At 53.8% G+C, this 18201-nt stretch overlaps 2 protein-coding genes across 6 annotated transcripts in view; one reads left to right on the top strand and one right to left on the bottom strand.

Annotated features, from left to right (window-relative positions):
- The window catches only part of DLGAP4 (DLG associated protein 4), a gene marked incomplete at its 5' end in the record, with an annotated part of 62356 nt that extends 52811 nt beyond the window's left edge, over positions 1 to 9545 (top strand). For all 5 annotated transcript variants that reach the window (XM_084296475.1, XM_084296472.1, XM_084296474.1 and 2 more), the window contains 6 exons: positions 1755 to 2116; positions 3461 to 3552; positions 4007 to 4416; positions 6084 to 6175; positions 7764 to 7916; positions 8736 to 9545. In XM_084296475.1, coding sequence (XP_084152601.1) covers positions 1755 to 2116; positions 3461 to 3552; positions 4007 to 4416; positions 6084 to 6175; positions 7764 to 7916; positions 8736 to 8951 — 1325 coding nt within the window. In that variant the 3' untranslated portion in view covers positions 8952 to 9545. The remainder of the gene's footprint in view (positions 1 to 1754; positions 2117 to 3460; positions 3553 to 4006; positions 4417 to 6083; positions 6176 to 7763; positions 7917 to 8735) is intronic.
- A 1901-nt stretch (positions 9546 to 11446) lies between these two features.
- TGIF2 (TGFB induced factor homeobox 2) lies at positions 11447 to 17765 on the bottom strand. Its single transcript, XM_084296578.1, has 3 exons — positions 17596 to 17765; positions 16548 to 16786; positions 11447 to 14075 (listed from the first exon to the last, which is right to left on the bottom strand). Exons 1-3 carry the CDS (start codon positions 17630 to 17632, stop codon positions 13506 to 13508), a joined length of 846 nt encoding a protein of 281 aa, XP_084152704.1. The 5' UTR covers positions 17633 to 17765; the 3' UTR covers positions 11447 to 13505.
- Between the last annotated feature and the right edge of the window lie 436 nt (positions 17766 to 18201).

The following is an 18201-nucleotide window of genomic DNA, read 5'->3' as shown; positions in this document are numbered from 1 at the left end:
ATATATATCTCTCTCAAATGTGCTATTGTGAGCTCCCTGGGGCATGCAGGCCGTGCGGTTTGTTGGAAGGTGACGTTGGGAAGAGGCAGCAGGACCTGCCCTCACAGTCCCCAGGTGGATGGAGGACTCCTGACCTGCTTCTGATCTGGTGCTTGATTTATTAATGTGCCAGTGGCTACTTTGAGGGTGGAAATGATGCAGTTGTCATCAGTATTGTATAACGACAGCGATCTGTGAGGTATCTCTATCTGTGAATTGATGGCTGGGATTGCCATGCGAGGACAAAGGATGGTGCGGGCCTCTCTCATTATTAAGAGGAAGATTGTTAGCTTATTTGACAAGCTGCTCAGCCCGCAAAGGGGCTCGGAGGCAATGGCAGGAGGGGGAGTCCATGTAAAACCCTGCTGGGCTACTGCTAGGCTCATTCCAGGGGCCACCAGCCCATCGCAGCTCCATCCATGTGAGCTCAAGGAGTGTGGGGGCACACAACAGCGGGGGGGAACCCAAAGCGAGGTCTCCTGGGGACGGGGCTCTCCTAGAAGAGCCACCAGCCCGGTAGCCAGGCCCAGCACCATGAGCTCTCTGGGTCTTGTGGGCCAAGGGGGTTGCTGCCAAGGGGTCTGGGGGCACAGAGGTTTGCCGTGACATAGGACTTGCTAGACCAAAGGTGGGATAAGGGCAGGAATTTGGGAGATCTGATCGAGAGTGAGATCTGATCCCTGGGGCTGTGTGCTTGCTGGGGAAGGCCAGCCCAGGTGAGCCAGGGAGTTGGTGGCGAGGCCTTGGGAACAAGGGGATGAGGCAGGCCTGGAGCGAGAGCACGCGGTCCTGTGTAGGTGTGATGGACTGTGCTGCAGCTGGGGTGGTACCTCAGCATCAGGCTCAGATCCGGGGATCCAGAGGCCATCCAGTGGGCAGATAAAGTGAGCCCAGCTGCTGGAGGGTCCACCTTGATAAGGCCACTGCTGCTGTCACCTGTTTGTTTAGTTGCGCCTGTCTGATGTGTGGCCAGCCGTGTACGTGTATATAAACGTATGTAGTCGATGTGTTTTCTGTGTGCGCTCACACTGGGAGCACATCTTCAGCCTCGATACTGGTTGGACCTGGGGATGTGGAGCAACACTGCCTGGCCTGTCCCAGGCTGTTGGATCCAGCACGATGTGTTTTGCTGTAAATGTATAGCAGATAGTGTTGTTTTTTTTTTTTAAGGTACTTCACAAATGTTAATTCCTACCATCAACATCTAATACACTTTATGGCTTCTTTCCATTTTTATAGGAAAAACCACCACCCTGATCCAGACACTGAAATTTGTCAACTGATGGGACAAAGAGCTGAGACACTTGGCTGTACTAGGACACTAAAACATAGTGCTTAGCCAAACAGAATTCCCCCACCGTGGAGGCTTATATTTGCTAAACCTTGTAGCATCCTTGGGAGGCTTCTCTGTACTTCTTCTCTGCTTCTAGCCTTTCACCCATCATGGAATTTCTTTTGACTTCTTTTGCAAGCTAGCTCTGGCTCTGCCTTTTGCTTCCCAGTATGCTTTGGTGTGGGTTACCCGGTGTGAGTTGCTGGCTGTAGGCTGTTGCTGCATTTTTGCCTCCAGCTTCTACTTGGAGGCTCTTCTTGGATGTTGTGACTGACCTGCTTTTTCTTTCTCTTTTACTGTGTTTCTCCCTCTCTCTCTCCCTCTCCCTCTCTCTCCAATCTGTCTCTTGCATTCTCCATTCTTCCCACCTCCGTCCCTGCAGGTTCATCATGCCTAGTGGCATATAAAAAGACTCCACCTCCTGTCCCACCTCGGACCACATCAAAGCCGTTCATCTCTGTCACTGTGCAGAGCAGCACTGAATCAGCGCAGGACACCTACCTGGACAGCCAGGACCACAAGAGCGAGGTGACCAGCCAGTCAGGGCTGAGCAATTCTTCAGACAGCTTGGACAGCACCAGGACACCCAGCGTGACACGGGGCAGTGTTGTGACTCCAGCAAGAGACACTCCAGAATTACCACAGAAAAATGCAACCTTGAAAAGTGACAAAGGGACTCTGACTAACGAAGAGCCTAAAGTGGAAAACGTCCCCAAGAGAAAGCTGTCGTCTATAGGAATACAAGTATGGAACAGTTTTGTTTTCCTCTGTGTCCTAAGGAATGTCCTTAGCCCATCCATTTAGCGTGTGCATTTTGTGTGACCAGGTGTGCATCTGAACTCACCTCAAATAGCAAGAGAATAGCTTGTCAGACTAACTTCCCATGCTCCCAGGGTGAAATACAGCAGAAGCTGTTCATAGCAGACCAGAAAAGAATAAATTATTTTAGTACAAAATTAAAACACTTCATAAAGCAGTGGGACCCTGTTAACCAAGTGTCTCTCTAAAGAGGCCTTGTGCTGCTAGTACACCTGCAGGTGACCCTGTGCTCTGTATTGTATTACATAGTGTCAGTCTGCTCCTTGTCCCTCATGTTTTTTGGGACAACTTTCTGAGTGGTGGGCTGTCCTACTTGCTGTCTGTGTGGTGTGGGCTGCTGCAGTGTGAGTTGGTCCCAGGGCTGTAGGCATGCCAGGAGCACTTCCTTGGTGGCTGGCTGTGCCAGTGGGTTGCTACTGCTCCTGCTGGAAGCACTTAACTCTGTGGAACCTAGTGGTAATGAGCTGTAGGTTATACAGTCAAATGAGATCCCACTGAGTAGCATAAACCCATGCTTTTATCCAGCAAGGGTTATCATCTGCAATTGTCAACCTTTTCTTGAGAACAGATTTCCCAGGTACAGGTGGCTGGTCCCTGCAAGCAGTGTTTCTGTCCCAAAGTGCTGGCTCCGTGCTGTGGGTTATAACCTGCAGGTGGGACCTGGGGCACTCGGGCAAGTCCGAATGTAGGAGCTGGGCTTCTTTGTGTGGCTAGCAGGGCAAAACATGGTAAAGAGCAGCAAGCAAGAGAAGTTGCATTGGAGATGCTGACTTCTCTTCATTTTCTGAGATGGTTCCTAGCCTACCTGCCCTGCAGCTGGATTTCCTTTCTAAAACCTTCTAAGCCTCTTATCCAGGGCTATGGAAGGTGTCAGTCCCTGGGAGAGAGGAAGCTGGGTTTTGCTGTCAGCCTTAATCAGATTGCTGCCCTCTCAGGAAGCTCCCTGGTCTTGGCCAGTCTCTCACCCACCACATGCAGATGCTGCTCCCTTGGGCACACACAGCCCTTCCCCAGCCACTGCTGTGCAAACAGCAGCAGATGTTAGAGCCAGGTGCCCTCAGAGCAGCCACCTAGCAGCAGTCCTGGTGCTCAAGTGGAGGCAAACACGAGCAGCAGCCTCGCACCTCTCCTAGCACAGCCCTCCAGTTGACGTGTGGTGTCTGCATGCTGTGTGTGTGTGTGTGTGCAGCAGCCCTCCCGGTCTACTACTGTGAATTCCAGCAGCAAGTTCTTGTGTCTGTTTTTGTCTGTATTTTTTTGTTCAATAAGGTTGACTGCCTTCAGCCAGTGGCAAAAGAGGAGCCTCCTCCACCAGCCACCAAATTCCAGTCCATCGGGGTACAGGTAGAGGACGAGTGGCGGTAAGTGAAAGACGCAGGCTTTTGCAATTCTTACTCTTTTCTTTTAAATTGCACTTCCCTCTAGTTTTGCTTAGGCCTTCTCCTTCTCCCGTTCTTTGTTCTAATGCAAGTGGGGTAGAATGGGGGCCCGTGGAGAGCTCTTCCTCTGCAGCACACACCGCTGAAAACAGCACTTGTTCTGTAAACAGCCAAATCAATGGGGGTTCGAAATAAAATAAAAAGTCCAAGATGTAATTATAGATGTTCATCAGTCCTCTCATCTGAATGGCCTATTGCAGTAAGCAGGCAACCTTATAATTCTGTCTGTCTGAATGTGTGGTGTGTGTTTGTGTGTGAGGAGGGGCAGGGGAAAGCTCAGCTGCAGCCTTAATAAACAAATGCATTTCATTGTTGATGTGTGCAGCCAGCCCCGTTGTGTTCTGCTATTTAATACGTTTGCTTCTGATCTCTCTAGAAACAGTCACTCTCGCAGTATGTCCTCCAAACAGGACACAGACTCTGACACGCAGGAACCTAATAACTCTATCTGTAAATCATCTGAGAGAAGTGTTGCTGAGTGCCCCCAACACAACAACTCCGTTAGTGTTGATACTAGTACCAGGCAACCAGCCAAGCCCTCACAGATGAAGAGAAACCTCTCCTATGGAGATAACAGTGACCCAGCCCTGGAACCTTCCTCTCTCCCTCCTCCTGACCCTTGGCTTGAGACATCCTCCACCTCGCCATCAGAACCCATACAGCCAGGAGCCTGCCGGCGGGATGGGTACTGGTTTCTGAAGCTGCTTCAGGCAGAAACAGAACGTTTAGAAGGCTGGTGCCGCCAGATGGACCAGGAGACCAAAGAGAACAATCTCTCTGAAGAAGGTAGGTGCTGCCAGCCTCTGGATGCTAACCTGGAGCAGCCTAGCAGCTCTTCCTTTGAGAAAGAATTCAAGCCAAGTATTGGGTTAGCTTTCTGTGGTTAGCTGGCTGATTGCCACAGGGTAATGGCGAAACCTGGAGGTGAGGGTGGGACAAGAAGCAGTCTGTCCTTGGAAAGGATAGGATAGGAAAGGATAAGGCAACTTTCTCTAGCAGATTGGGTAAGAAATAATACTAAGATGCAGTAGAGAAGACTTCAGAAGCTGCCATCATCCACTGACAAGTCAAAACAGCTGAAAGCTTGACTAAATTGCTTTTAGGGAGGCTGTGAGGTCTTTGTCCCTGCCTAACCCATTGTAGCTGAGTGGACAGGTGAAAGTTTACTTGGTGGTGGGGCAGAAGGAACTGTGACTGCTGAGCCTGCCTAACTGGGCTCGTCTTAACAGCCAAGAGGAGGTTTCTTCATACAGGAACACTTCAATGAATTCACACTAAATACACCAAAAGTATGTATACAGGAAACATAAGGCCACTTGACTTTATTGGGTTCAGCCCAGTTGGGCTTGTTTCATTATTTTAAAATGAGATAGCAAAAATTGTATTGTTTACAATTAAAATCATGCCTAGATGCGTACAGAGTGACAAAAGCGGCTACCTAGGCTGCAGGGGGCACGATCTTTGGGGCCTGTAAGTATCTGAGAAAGTTGAAACGATGATGAGACTTGGGTATAGCTCACTGTCACTGCTGGGGGTGGGGGCAACTAATCTAATCCTGTTGCATGGCGATGCTGTGCTGGCTGCCAAGCTGGGCAGGCAGAGCCAGGGTTCTGGTGGCCTCCAGGGTGTGGGGTGTATCAGGTCTCCCTGCCAAGAAAAGACAGGGAGACTGACCTTAAGAGTAATCTCCTAGCAGATTCTGAGAGAACATAGTGCGTTTAAAGAAAGCCCAGCTTATGGCTGTCTGGCCAAGCACTGATCTATAAACGTTCAGAACCAATTCAGTAGATGCTGCAGCAGGCCAGGGAGGAGAAAACACGTTTCAACCCTTTTCACGATGTATTTGCATACACTGTGGGCCTCTCAACCCTGCCTTTGGAATGGAAAAGCCCGTATTCAGTGTTCTTCCATTACTGAGCAGAAGAATGTTGCTATACTCAAAGGTTTCTTGGAGATTCACTAAGAGCAGCATAAAGTCCTGGATTTTAAAAACATCCTGATTAAAATCCCTTGCCAGTCAGTATTTGAATTCCTTCTGGTAAATGGAGATCAGAGGCAGTTTTCCTGCCCCTTGCCATCTTTGCCTTGTTTGTGACCAGAAGAGCAGGTTATGGTCTGTGAGCAGGTGCCAACAGATCTACTCACTGAGGTGGTGCTTGTGGCTTGTTTGGTGGGCTGAAGCCTGCTTAAGGAACTTCCTGCGAGCTCTGATATCACGATCTCGGTCTGTTGGCCTGCTTTTGGCCTGCTCTAGAAGGAGCAATAACAGATTGCAAAGCCAATCACAGACTGCAGTTTCAGTGCAGCTTCTTTATCAGAGAACAGGTAGTTCCTTGGGGAATCTCTGGAACTCCTAATGACTCAAGAGTGTTCCTTGCTCCAAACACTTGAATTTGTGGCTCTATTTGATGGTCTGTTCAACTGAGGTCCTTTTTTCTCCCCCACTACTGCAGTCTTAGGAAAAGTCCTGAGTGCAGTGGGCAGTGCGCAGCTACTAATGTCACAGAAGTTCCAGCAATTCCACGGCCTCTGTGAACAAAACTTGGTGAGTCTGGCTCTTTTTCCTGTTTGTTTGTTTGTTTTGGGGAGGGTAATGCATCTGTTTCAACAGCAAAACAGGAAAGCTATCAGGTATTTACTAACAGGCTGCTGTCAGTGGAACAGGGTTGCAGGGCAAAGCCAAAGCAGCTGTACACCATGCCACAATGGATGAATGCTGTTTTTAAATAGCAGGTGAGCAGTAGGAGGCTGTTTGGGCAGTTCTTAGGCTGTGCTCTGTTCAGGGATGAGTGTTTGCAGTTCCTTTTGGTGCTCATGCTATCGCAGGAATTTTCTTGAACTGCTAATCAGGGTACACCAAATACATTGATGCTCTCTGTAGCTCTCGTATGTCAGCTAGCCATTCTGCTGCGTGTCCTGGAAACCAACTCTCCTTTGTTACTTCCAAAGGACTTTTTGAGGTGAACCACAGATTTTGCCAAATGGGGGCAGTGTTTGAAAAGGCTACTGTTCCTCTCCAAATATGCTTGCTTTGCATGTAGTTTACGTGGATGGTTACTGTCCCAGTATGACTGTCCCTGGTTGGTCACAAAGCACTGTTTGAATTGGATCTCTCTGAATGTAATACAAAGGCTTGCCCTTGCTGAGATCTAAATGGAGATAACTTAGGGATGAGTGAGAATCTGGGTTTGGGGTTTTTGTTTTTCTTTTTTTTTTTTTTTTTTTTTTTTAACCCCTCAAGCTTTATCATGGCATGGATTTTGCAGAATTCTTGAGGTACATTCTCCTTTATTTGCAAGAAACTTGAGAAGGAAGGGGTTGAAGCGCTGGGCATCTCCATGCTAATCTCTGGCTGAACATGGCTGAGAGATTAGCAGCAACACCACCAGCAGCCAGGCTTTCAGCAGGGTTCTGTGCTGAAGCTTTCCTTTAACGCTTTGTGCTGTGCTGCTCAGATTTGATCCCGTGCTTCCCTAAGAAAATGCAGGCTTATGATGGCAGTTCATATACCTGAAAATTGGGGAAATTCTGTTTATAATGGGGAAAGACTTACTTTAGCTACTTAGTTTTTCAACCTAGCCTGAGAAATACTGATACTCTCTCAGGGGCATGTAGCAAAGTGATCTGAGTGAGACAATTTTGAATTTTGCTTGTGAGAAGGCCAGCATGCAATTTCTCCAGGTGTCAGAGCTGTGTTTTGCATTGTGCTGTATCAATTTCCATTGTTACGCACTTCAAAGTTATGATCTGAGTACAAAACTGTGTTCTAGCTTAATCACATGCTGGGGAGCTTCAGCTGGGTGTTACTGCTGTGGGGCTGGACTCACTGCGGGTGCTTTGGGGAGAAGAGTCCTATTGCTTTTTACTACGGTGCCTTTTCAGGATTACATTTCAGGCTCCTAAAGGAGAAATGTCATCAGGATTTCTGCCTCCTGTTTGCTACAAAAATATTTTTGACTGTAAATGATGGTCATGTGCCTCTGTCCTCTTCGGGCTGGTGTCTCTTATGTGTTCTTGAAGTTTCAGTCATTGGGCAGCTGTAAGGTTTAAAAGGGGTGTATACGTACCCTGTGCAGACTGCTCTACTTGTCAGGAAGGTGTATTCTAACATGCTTTTATGCTTTCCCCGTTAGAATCCTAACGCCAATCCCAGACCCACAGCCCAGGACCTAGCTGGGTTTTGGGATCTCCTGCAGTTGTCCATTGAAGACATCAGCATGAAATTTGATGAGCTGTACCACCTGAAAGCTAATAGCTGGCAATTGGCAGAGACACCAGAGAGAAAGGTGAGTGTGGGGCAGTTTGGAGTGGCCAGAGCACCTTGCATCAACTCCTCCTGTAATCAGAAGGTCTGTAGGACCTTTACCACCTTCTAGTTACGCAGTGTAATCTCTCCATATACTACAGCTGCCTCTGATAATGCTTTTAGCACTTGTACTATAAGATTGCATTGTCTGTCAGCCATCTTCCCCGAGCATGCAGTCACAGCCTTGCAATGCATTGAGAACATTCCTCTTGAGTAACAGTGGAAACAATTTTGTACAAGAGGAAGAATATTAAGATGGGGAGAGAGGAGTGGTGCTTTTAAAGCGGTGATGCAGAGGAGGCCTCTAGTGTTAAAAGCACTGCATAAGTAGGTTGCAACTATTCCTGGTATCTGGGTGGTATAAAAAGCATCTGCTGGAGCCTTTTCAAAATTCAGGGTGGGCTGTGTACCAGGGCCAGGCTGCTTTACCAGATATGAGGGGAGGAAAGATTCTATGGCTGCAAGCAGGACAGCGTATTAAAATTTTGCAGTTCCAGATGCTGTCTGCTGTACCCTGACCCACAGCTGGGCTACAGACATAGCCAGAAAGCTCCAGTCTGGGCCACAGAACACCTCTCTGTACAAATTTGAAGTACAAAATGTTCCATTTCTAGAAGTTGGGAAAGCTGAATTTATGATGAGTGTCTCACTTGGGAAGCGCTCCTGCTTCTTTCTCCTGACACTCCATAATCTCATTACTTAGTCCCTCAGGACGTGAGTCCCCACCATAGCAGAGAGCAAGCTTCTGTATGTGCATTTTTATTTTATGTTTGGGTTTTTCCTTACTGTCTCCCTAAAGGAAGAGAAGAAACCACCCCCTCCAGTGCCAAAGAAGCCAGCCAAGTCCAAATCCCAACTGAACCGGGACAGAGCCTCTGATTCAGACAAGCAGCGCCAGGAAGCTCGCAAGCGTCTCATGGCAGCCAAGCGGGCTGCTTCTGTCCGGCAGAACTCGGCCACGGAGAGCGCAGACAGCATCGAGATCTACGTCCCTGAGGCACAGACCCGCCTTTGAGCAAAGGGGCAGAGGAAGGAACCGCGTGGTTTTTATAAGTCATTAAAAAGGAAAAAAAAAGGTTCTCTCTAAACTAGTGTGATTTATTCAGTCTAGAGACAATGAGCCATCCTTGAAAAGGGCTCCTGAGTTGGCTTTTTTTTCTCTCAGCTTTAAGTAATGAAGATTTTAAAAAAAGAAAAAAAAAAAAAAAAGGAAAAAAAAAAAAAGAAAAACATACCCCTCGTTTTCTCACTGGCTGTGGTGTTGCTGAATGGATTGAACATACTCCTGGAAATTCCAGCCCCTCAACTTGGAACTTCAATATTTTTACTTGTTCTATCTAATGAGAATTATTAGCTTGTTTACAAGAAGAGGACAACAAAAAACATGAAGCCTTGAGCACTTGCCATCCTATGTTCTTCCTCCTCCTTAGTTCTGTTCTTTCATCCTTTATTTTCCCCCCTTCTGCTCCTTTTCTCCTACCCTCTGCATGGCTTTGTTTACTGTGTTAGAAATAACCTCTCTTCCACAGAGCTCCTGAAGAGAACACCTATTCAGTGTGTACTACTGTTGCACTCTGCTAGCAAGCAGCCTTTCTTGGGTTTTGTTTTCCTTTTGATGGGGATATTGGGGTGGGGGGAGAAGGGGTGGGAAGGGACAGGGCCATGGGTTTGTATTCCTGTGTTAATGAAGTGAGAGGATGACAGGACCTGTGGAATGTAATGCAGAGTTGCTGAAATGCAGTACAGAAGCAAATGTGCAATAAGCTGGCAAAGAGGGGCAGGGATGGTGGTTGGCTGGCTGATCCCGAGAGCAGTACCCTACCCCAGGCACAGGAGGGGAACAGAAGGACCACAGAGCAACTATGGACATGATCCCCACATGCTTCACTTTGATTTTTTTTTTTTCCTCTTCCCTGCCCTTCACAAAATTATTTTCCCTGAATTGCTTGTTGAGAAAGAAGCTGCTACACTATGGGACCTGTTTCAAAGTGGGCTGGGGCAGGGGAGGGCTGGGTTGAGTATGCTGGTATTTCAGGGTGGGAGGACTGGGTTTTGTACAAAGAGGAAGGCAGGGGTAGCTGAGAGTAGGCTGCCCGCCTGTACGTATGTGTACATATGCACATATACAGTTAGTAGTACCTGTACATTTAATTCATACACACGTATACATGCCCACACACACAGTGCAGACGGTGTAGTAAAGGCACCTTGGTGAGAATGGGCATATGTATAGCATATATTTTTACATGTACTATATCTAGATGTGTGTAAAAGTGTGTGTAAAAATATATACCCTGTGTGTAATCAGATGACTATTTTTTCCTTATCTTCCTGCTCTTTGGGTAGAGGAAGGATTGCTAAATATTTTTTAGCCCATTTTTCCCCTTTGTAGGCCTCCTTTTCAGTCTGACTTCTTGAAGCCAGGACTGCCACCACCCAGTTCTCTGCCACCCCCTCAAAATAAGCATCTGGTCCCATCCTGAGCGATCTTGCTGGGGATTTTTTGTTGTTGTTGTTCACTTGTTCGGCTGAGCTGGGAGATAGCGTGCTACGTTCACGGGGGTGGGGGTGGAATCCCAAAGAAGTTTCAGCGAGGGTGTTGGTGATCCAGAAGGCAAAAAAAAATAAATAAAAGTGAAATCTTGAACGATGCCAGAGTGCGCCTTGTCTGTTGTCCTGTCCTGTGAGTGCACGGTACTGGGGGTGCTCCCGCTGCCATCTGGCAGCAAAGGGGATCCCACCAGACCCTGACCGTGATGTGACCCACGTTTAATGTTGGGCTCGGGGTGTGGACTAACAGGGTGTGGGTATTTTATTTTTTTATTTTATTTGGAGGGGGGGGAAGGGATCGAGGTGTGCGCGTGGGGCGGAGGACCCCTGAGGAGCCCCGTGACGTTTAACAAAATGGCCGCTCCCGCCATAAAATGGCGGCCGAGACAAAATGGCCGCCCCCGCTGCGCAGCGGGGAAGGGCCTTGTGGGGCCGGTGTGCTTCCGGGGAAAGCGCAGGGGGCGGGGCGCGCCCGTCCGCCTAGCCAATGGTCGCGGGCTGTGCCCTGATGAGGGGGAGGAGCCCCAGAGGGGGTGGGCGGGGCCCTGACAGGGGCGGGGCTCTGATTGGCGGGCGGGGCTCTGAGGGGGGCGGGGCTTTGTCGGGGGCGGGGCTCCTCCCCTTGGCGCTGTGGCGAGGCGCAGAGCGGCGGCCGCCCCCCGGCGGCTCGGTGCTGAGGGGGGAGCGCTCCGCGGCCGGCACCGGGCCCTGCGCTGCCCTGCTCCTCCACAGAGCTGCCCGGGAGCTTCCCCGGAGCTGCAGCGGTGAGGCTCGGCTGTCCACAGGTGTCCCCAGGTGTCTCCATCCTTCCACAGCCCCTGCCCAGGCCATGGGGTCAGGCAGCAGTGTGCCCGTGAGGAGGCACCAGCACATGAGGTGTATGTGAGCCACACAAGAATGACATAACCCAGCCTGGCTCAGATCTCGTGTTTTTTTTAAAAAAAAAAAAAAGAACAAAACCAAAAAAAAACCTTTTATTTGACAACAGAAGAACAAAGAAAAATATATTTACAGTAGTTTTTTGCTCCATTCAGAACATCACCCCCCCAGTCCATCCTCAGGGCAGCGACACCAACCCCACCCCACGGGGACAGCGGCAGCGCTCCTGCCCCCAGTGCAGCAGCACTGCCCCTTCCCGCTTTGGTTTGACTGAGGCAAAAACAAGAGGAGGCGAATGAAAAGTTTCCCCCTCCCCTGGGAGGGAGAGAGCGCTGTAGGGAAGGGCTACCTAGAAATAAGGGAGGCTGTCCCAAAATAAGGGATGTGCTCCAGAAAGGAGGCAGAGGGCAAAGGCTGGACAGAAATTGGAGCAGCGGGAGCTGAGGAAGGCAATGCTTGTAGCCACATGGTGAGCCTCAGCCCCAGCAGTACTGTGCTGGTGCCCCTGCCCAGCTGGGAACCACCAGCGTTGGAGCCATCCCTGCACTGCATGGGAGCGCTCGGTAAAGTGAGGCACCACCGGTAAACCTTCCCCGGCCCCTGAAGCACTTGGTAACGCCCCCTCCTTTCCTCTGAACAAGAAAAGGGGAAAAAACAGACCCCCAAATCACTGCCTTCTTCTGGCACTGCTGGCTCCAGCTGCTGCAGAGCACCAGATCCTGTGGACCTCATTATCTCTATTCATGCAACTTAACAATCAGGCTAATAACCTAGGATTAGTGTTTCTCAGGATAGGTTACATATGTGTGTACGTATCACTATTTAACTTAAATTTACAGTGAAACAATAGTCCCAGGACCTCTGCAGTGCCCGGGCTCCTGCTCCCCACAGACGCCGGCTGTCACTAGAGGTCACCAGCACCACAGCACCGGCCCCACCACGCTCCCACGAGCACGAGGGGAGCAGGGAGCGAAGGGACTCGACACCCCCACACCCCCCCGGCCTTCCATGCGGCTCATCGCGCCTGGCTGATGAGACAACTGCATTCCGGGGGCTGCGCCTGCAGAGGGACACACAGGTAGCCCATGCCCACAACATGCTTCTTTCCAAATATTTTTTAAAAATAAAAGCATTGGATACAAAAAAAATTCACAGTCTCAGCTTCGCGTCCGCCCCCAGCAGCAGCAGCCTGCAGTCGGCGTTTCTCAGGCTCTGCGACGCGCTCTCTGTTCCAGGAGACAACGTGCACATCTTCAGCAGGAACGTGAGAGAAATACAGGGAAGTCGCGGAAATGTTTGTAGAAGAAATAAAAAAAAATAAAAAATAGAATAAATCACAATTAGAGGGAAAATGTTTCAACAAAAAACTGCTAAACAGCACCATGGAGTTTTCTACTGGCAGCATCTGTAACACCCTAAGGCAGAAGAGGAGACTCCCAGGTTTTCTGTGCAAGAAAATCCCACAGATTTCAGGTTTCCAGTTCATCTGTCCTTTGCGCCTCCCCAGGCAAGGCACGGCTCCTGGCCAGCACGAGGTACCAGAAAGGTCCTCCATAAAAATAGGAGAAGGTAGAAAAAAAGGAAATCAGAGAAAAAGCTTTTCATCTGTGGTCCTTAAAACAGACACAAACTTTTTTTTTTTTTTTTTTAAATGGAAAGAGAGAAAGAACTCTCTCTCCCCCTGAAGAAGTGGTGTTGGCTGGACCCTTGTTTACAGGACAGGGCAGTCAGCAGGTTTTCCGAGGGAGCTCCGTGGCCTCGCACAGTGAGTGCCGGTCGTGGCAAGGAGACGTCGCTCAGCTGCAGAGGTTTTTTTCCACACTGGCCAGGCTGCAGCAGCCACATCCTCCTGCCTACCCGGCGTCCTGTCCCTACCAGGAGTGCAGATGGCAAGGGCTCTGAAGGATGGTGAGCATTTCCCCAGGACAGGACGAGGACAGCCCTTCCTCTCCTCTCCCCCACGGCCAGCGGAGGTACCGGAGCCCCTTGGGACGCACGAGTCCGCTTCTGAGATGAGCTGTTTGGGGGTGCAGGCAGACAGGGGATCCTGCGGACCGGAGAGAAGGGACCCTGTGGGTGGCACGAGGCTGGAGGCTGGGCGCCCCCGAGGAAGGGCACCCCGTGGGACCTGGCCCGGGGGCTATTTGGTGACGGAGGCCCCTGGGGGCTCAGGCTGGGGTGAGAGGGGCAGCTGCCCGCCCTGGCGCTGCGACTCCAGCTCGGCCGCCTTCTGCAGCGCCACCTCCACCAGCAGCTGGAAGCTGCTGAAGTCATCGCCGAAAAGCTCCGGGGGCGTGGGGGGCGGCGTGTTGAACAGTCCGCTGGTAGGGCTGGCAGCCTCAGCCCGTGCCAGCAGGGCCATGGTGCTGCCGGCGGCACCCAGCGGCGCTTTGGGGTGAGGGTCTGGCTCCGTTTGCTTCTCCCGCTCGGGGCTGTGGGCACCCGCCACCGTCAGGTTGCTGCCCAGCGCCTGGGCGGGGTGGCACAGTACCTGTGGGCACACAGACATGGGCAGCACCTTGGTGGCCCCCGCCGCGGTCATGGGAGGAACCACCAGCACCCCAGAGCCAGCAGCAGCCCCCCGGGGCAGGGCCACGTCGCCAGCCTTGCCACCCCGGCGGGAGATGGTGAACTGGTTGGGGTCCTTGCCATCCTTGCGCAGCATGTCGGGGAGCAGCCGCCGCCGGGCGTTGATGAACCAGTTGCAGATCTGGGAGGAGAGAGGCGTGCAGCACTGTCAGCAAGCAGCTCCCGAGCCCCCCACAGCTCTCCCCCGCCTTGCACCTCCTTCTCCCACGGCTCACAGAGGCAGAGCTGCCCCAGCAGGGGCTGCGCATGGAAACCTCAGCGCCGGCTGCTTCCTGCCTGCCTGGGCAGCCCCTTCCTCCCAGCACCTTCGCTGTGGTTGCCCATGGGCAGGCAGAGCAGGGCGCAGCTCCCACACCCTCCCTCGACATCTCTGATACCAAACTGCCCGCTCACGGAGCTCCCCATCCCCTGAAGGACAGCAGGGATGGCAGCAATTCACTGACATGTCTCCGTGCCTCCTGCTAACTAGCAAAGCTGGCCTTAAAGGCATTTCCAAACAGCTGGATGCAAAAGAGGCAGACCTCTGCAGCTACACCTCTGGAAGCCCCTCAGAAATGCAACAACCATATACAAAAAGCTAGGTTAAAAAAACTGCCTTCTTCCTAGAAAACAACTAGAAGAGAATAAATCAGGCAAAAAAAAATCTTTCCTAAATCATTGTCACTGTAAAATATTTCCCCTGGGTAGAAAGAACTTACCACAACTTCAATCACAGCAAGATCTCAGTTGTCCTTTTTTTGTCTTTCAGACAATATTTGGCATTTAACGCTCTCAAATATGTGAGACTCACCCCCTTTTTCCTTGTGAACACGCTCCCTTGCAACCCCTTTGCCAAGAGCCCTTGACATGCTCCAGCGATCCCACGGCCATCAGCAGCTGTAAATCCCCAAGCAGAGGGCTGTACCCTGGCACCCACAAAAAGCCCAACCGGCTCTGCAGTGCCCAGGAGCCCCCACGAAATCCCAGCTCCTGCTCCTTCCACGCAGCGAGCACGGCAGACGGGCACGCTCAACCACCCAGCCAGGACGCAGGCTGCCGCATGGCATTCGCTTGCGGGGGGGAGCTAGACAAGCCTCAGCAGTTCCCCTTCCAAGCAAGCAGGCTTATTTTTAATGTTTCACGTTTTTAAACACCACTGTGATGAGAGCAGCATCCTCTGCGCTCTTGGGGAAGAAAAGCCTGGCCCTGCTGCGTACCCCTCTCCCTCTGAGGATGAGGGCAGGGAGGCCGGTAGCCGCGGGGCTGGCCCAGGAGCCTGCACAGCTTCCTGACCCCGGCTTTCTGCGTGGGGCTCGAGGCTGCCCGGTCGCCCTGGAGACCTGGGGCCACCGCGCTGCCGCCGCCTCGTCACTGGCAGCCAGGCAGGGGCACGCATAAACAAACTGCAGGGCGCAGGGCCCGGCTCGGCCACTGCACTCAGGAGGCGCCCGGGGGAGTGGGATCGGCCCTGCTGGTTCAAGCACCCCTCCCGAGGCTGGCCCCCGAGGCCTCTCCGGCCTTGCCTTGCCATGGGGTGTCCCACCCCACCACCCCATCAGGCAGAGGATGGCCGAGCAGTGCCCCGTGTGTCACCTCAGAGCAAGAGAGGATATGAAGCTCCCACAGCAGGAGAAACCTCACTCACACCTCCTGCCAAGGGCCAGCACCTTCTCACAGCTGCCCCCCACAGAATGAGGATGCCCCACTCCATCCCGGGGGTGACTGCGTGGTGCTGGCCGGTCCCAGCACCCGGGCTGGGTACAGCCATCGGGCCCAGTAGCACCAGTACCATCCTGGGCCGGTCACCGCTTCACAGCCAATCCGCCTGACAGTGCCCCAGCACCACCAGCCTGCCCTGCAGCAGCAGCCCAGCTGCTGGCTGGACACAAATCTGTTGCTCAGCCAGCATTTCAATAGATAAGTAAAACATTAAAAAGCAAGTTTGCTGTGCCGGTCAGGGAGAGGGAAACCAGACAGACTGTCACGGCCCACACACCAGTGTCTGGGCCAGCTGGCCAGGACTGCGCTGAGAGCAGGGCAAGGAGACAAGAGGTGCAGAGGAAGCCCCATGGAGGTGAGCTCGGCTGGGCTGGGCTCCCCTTTACATTGCCAGTGTGACCAGGGCAAGCAGGCGAGCCAGCACCCAGTGCTACCTGTGGTCCACCCAAGGCCAGAGCCCAGCCCTGCATGGCGCACTCTCTCCTGGGACACTTGTCCCCTGCCCAGCTCTGACCTGGAAGGTGGTCTGGCCCCTTTGCTGAGGGGTGCCCAGGGAAACAAGATAATGCAGCCCGAACCCCTGGAAACCCCCACTCGTGGCAGCGTTTACTAACAGAGTGGTATCGCTTCCTTTTTCCCAATCTGAATCCATCTTCTGGCCAGCCAAAAATGCCTGCTGCATTGCTCCCTGGGCCACAGACCTCTCCCAGTTAGAGGCTGCCTACACACAGTACTTCTGCCTCCCTGCCGTTCCCTCTCTGCCTCCTTACTGCCCCATGGTTCAAGCACGCCAAGTCCTCTGGGGTCTTCAGAGGGGTTGCCCCAGTCCGTCCCTTCCCCAGCGCTGTGGCGGGGGGCCCAGCAGCAGCCCCAGCGCACGGGGACCGGGTCATACCTGCAGCACGGAGAGGCTGGTCTGCCCTGAGAGGCTGAGCTTCTCCTGCTCGGAGGGGTAGGCATTGAAGCGGTGCTCATACAGCCAGTCCCGGAGGATCTTTACAGACTCCTTGGGCAGGTTGCCCCTTCTTTTCCTCTTGTTCAACTGAGACTGTTCCAGGCATGTGGTGCCGTCGTCCTCCCCGGGGTCGCTATCCGACATGGTGGAGCTGCCTGCGGACCTCTCCTGGTGAAAGCCTGGCGAGGTGGAAACCAAACAGCGCACATCACCTGGTGCCCTGGCTGGGGGCGTGGGGCCGATGGGGGCACGCAGCCCCCTCACTGCCCGAGCTTGGGGGGCAGCTCCCCCCCAGCACCCACCCCACAGCACTGCAGCCTTCCCGAGCACAGCCCCTGGAGCTCTGCAGGGACTTCACAGGCTGGGTCCACGAGGAGCTGCCCCCTCAAAGCAGCGAGAGGAGCCGGGAGGGGGCAGAGCCGGGGGGGCTCCGCTCATTGTTCGGCGGGGCTCGGGGCGGCTCCGGGCGGCCGCTGTCAGCTCCGGGCACCCCCCCCCCCCCCCATCCCCGCCGCAACAGGTAGCGGGGCGCTCGGCCCACACAAAGCCGGGAGCCCGCCCCGCACGGGGAGCTCGGGAAACGGGAAAGAAACCCGAAACCGCGGCGAGAGCGAAGAAAAAAAAAAAAAAAAAAAAAAAAGCCAGAAACCAAACGCAGCCCCCCCACACACCCCCCACACACACACACCCCCCGGCCGCTAAGAGAACCCCCAAAGCCACCAAAAAGCCTCCCCCGGCCCCGAAGCAACTCTCCCAAACTCAACACCCCGCGACAACAAAGAGGGGAACGGCGCCGAGCGCCAACAAAACCCCCCCCGGGCGCACCGAGACGGCACTCGCGAAAACTTTTCACGCCGCCCCGGCCGCACAAAGACAGCGGGGGCCGCCCCGCATGGGGAAGCCGAGCCCCGCAGCGCCCCGCCGCAGCCCGGCCCGGCCCCGGGCAGCCCGCGGGGGCTCCCCCGTTGTGCCGTGTGCCCGCTCTTACCCCCGGGCCGCCGCCGCCGCCTCCTGGGGCCTTGCATGGGCCGTACCGGGGGGGGGGTCGCGCCGCAGCCGCCGCCGCCGCCACCGCGCCGGGGCCGGGGTGCGGCGGGGCCCTCCCGCAGCGGCGGGGCCGGCGGCGAAAAGTTTTCGGGCCGCGGCGGTGACAGATGCCGAGACAGAGTTCCCTTTGTTCCCAAGGAGGCAGGAACTTGGGCCGGGCCCCCCGCCCCCGGCCCGCCCGCCCGCCCCCGGCTGTCACCGCCGCGGCCCACGGGGCAGCCGCCCGGCCCCCGCCCCCGCCGCGCCTTTGTGCGGCCGGTGCCTGGCGGCGCCCCGGGACCCCCACCCGGACCCGGACCCGGACCCGGACCCGTCTTCACCGTCCCCGTCCCCGGAGCCCCGCTGCCGGCGGGGAAGGGGCACGGTGGGCACGGGCTGCAGGGCCCGGCCGGACGCGTGCCCGGGGACGGGGGCTGCAGACCCCGGGGCACCGCCAGGGCTTCGTTTGGGGGCTCTGTAACTTAGGGCAGGGGAAATCAGAAAGTCGGCAAGCACTGCCGTGCTGCTGGAAAGCGTTTCAAAGCAAGCGTGGTGATTGGGAAAGCAC

This window comes from Netta rufina, assembly GCF_964035555.1.
Source record: "Netta rufina genome assembly, chromosome: 16".
Lineage (NCBI taxonomy): Eukaryota > Metazoa > Chordata > Aves > Anseriformes > Anatidae > Netta > Netta rufina.
This window is presented reverse-complemented; position numbering and strand designations above follow the sequence as displayed.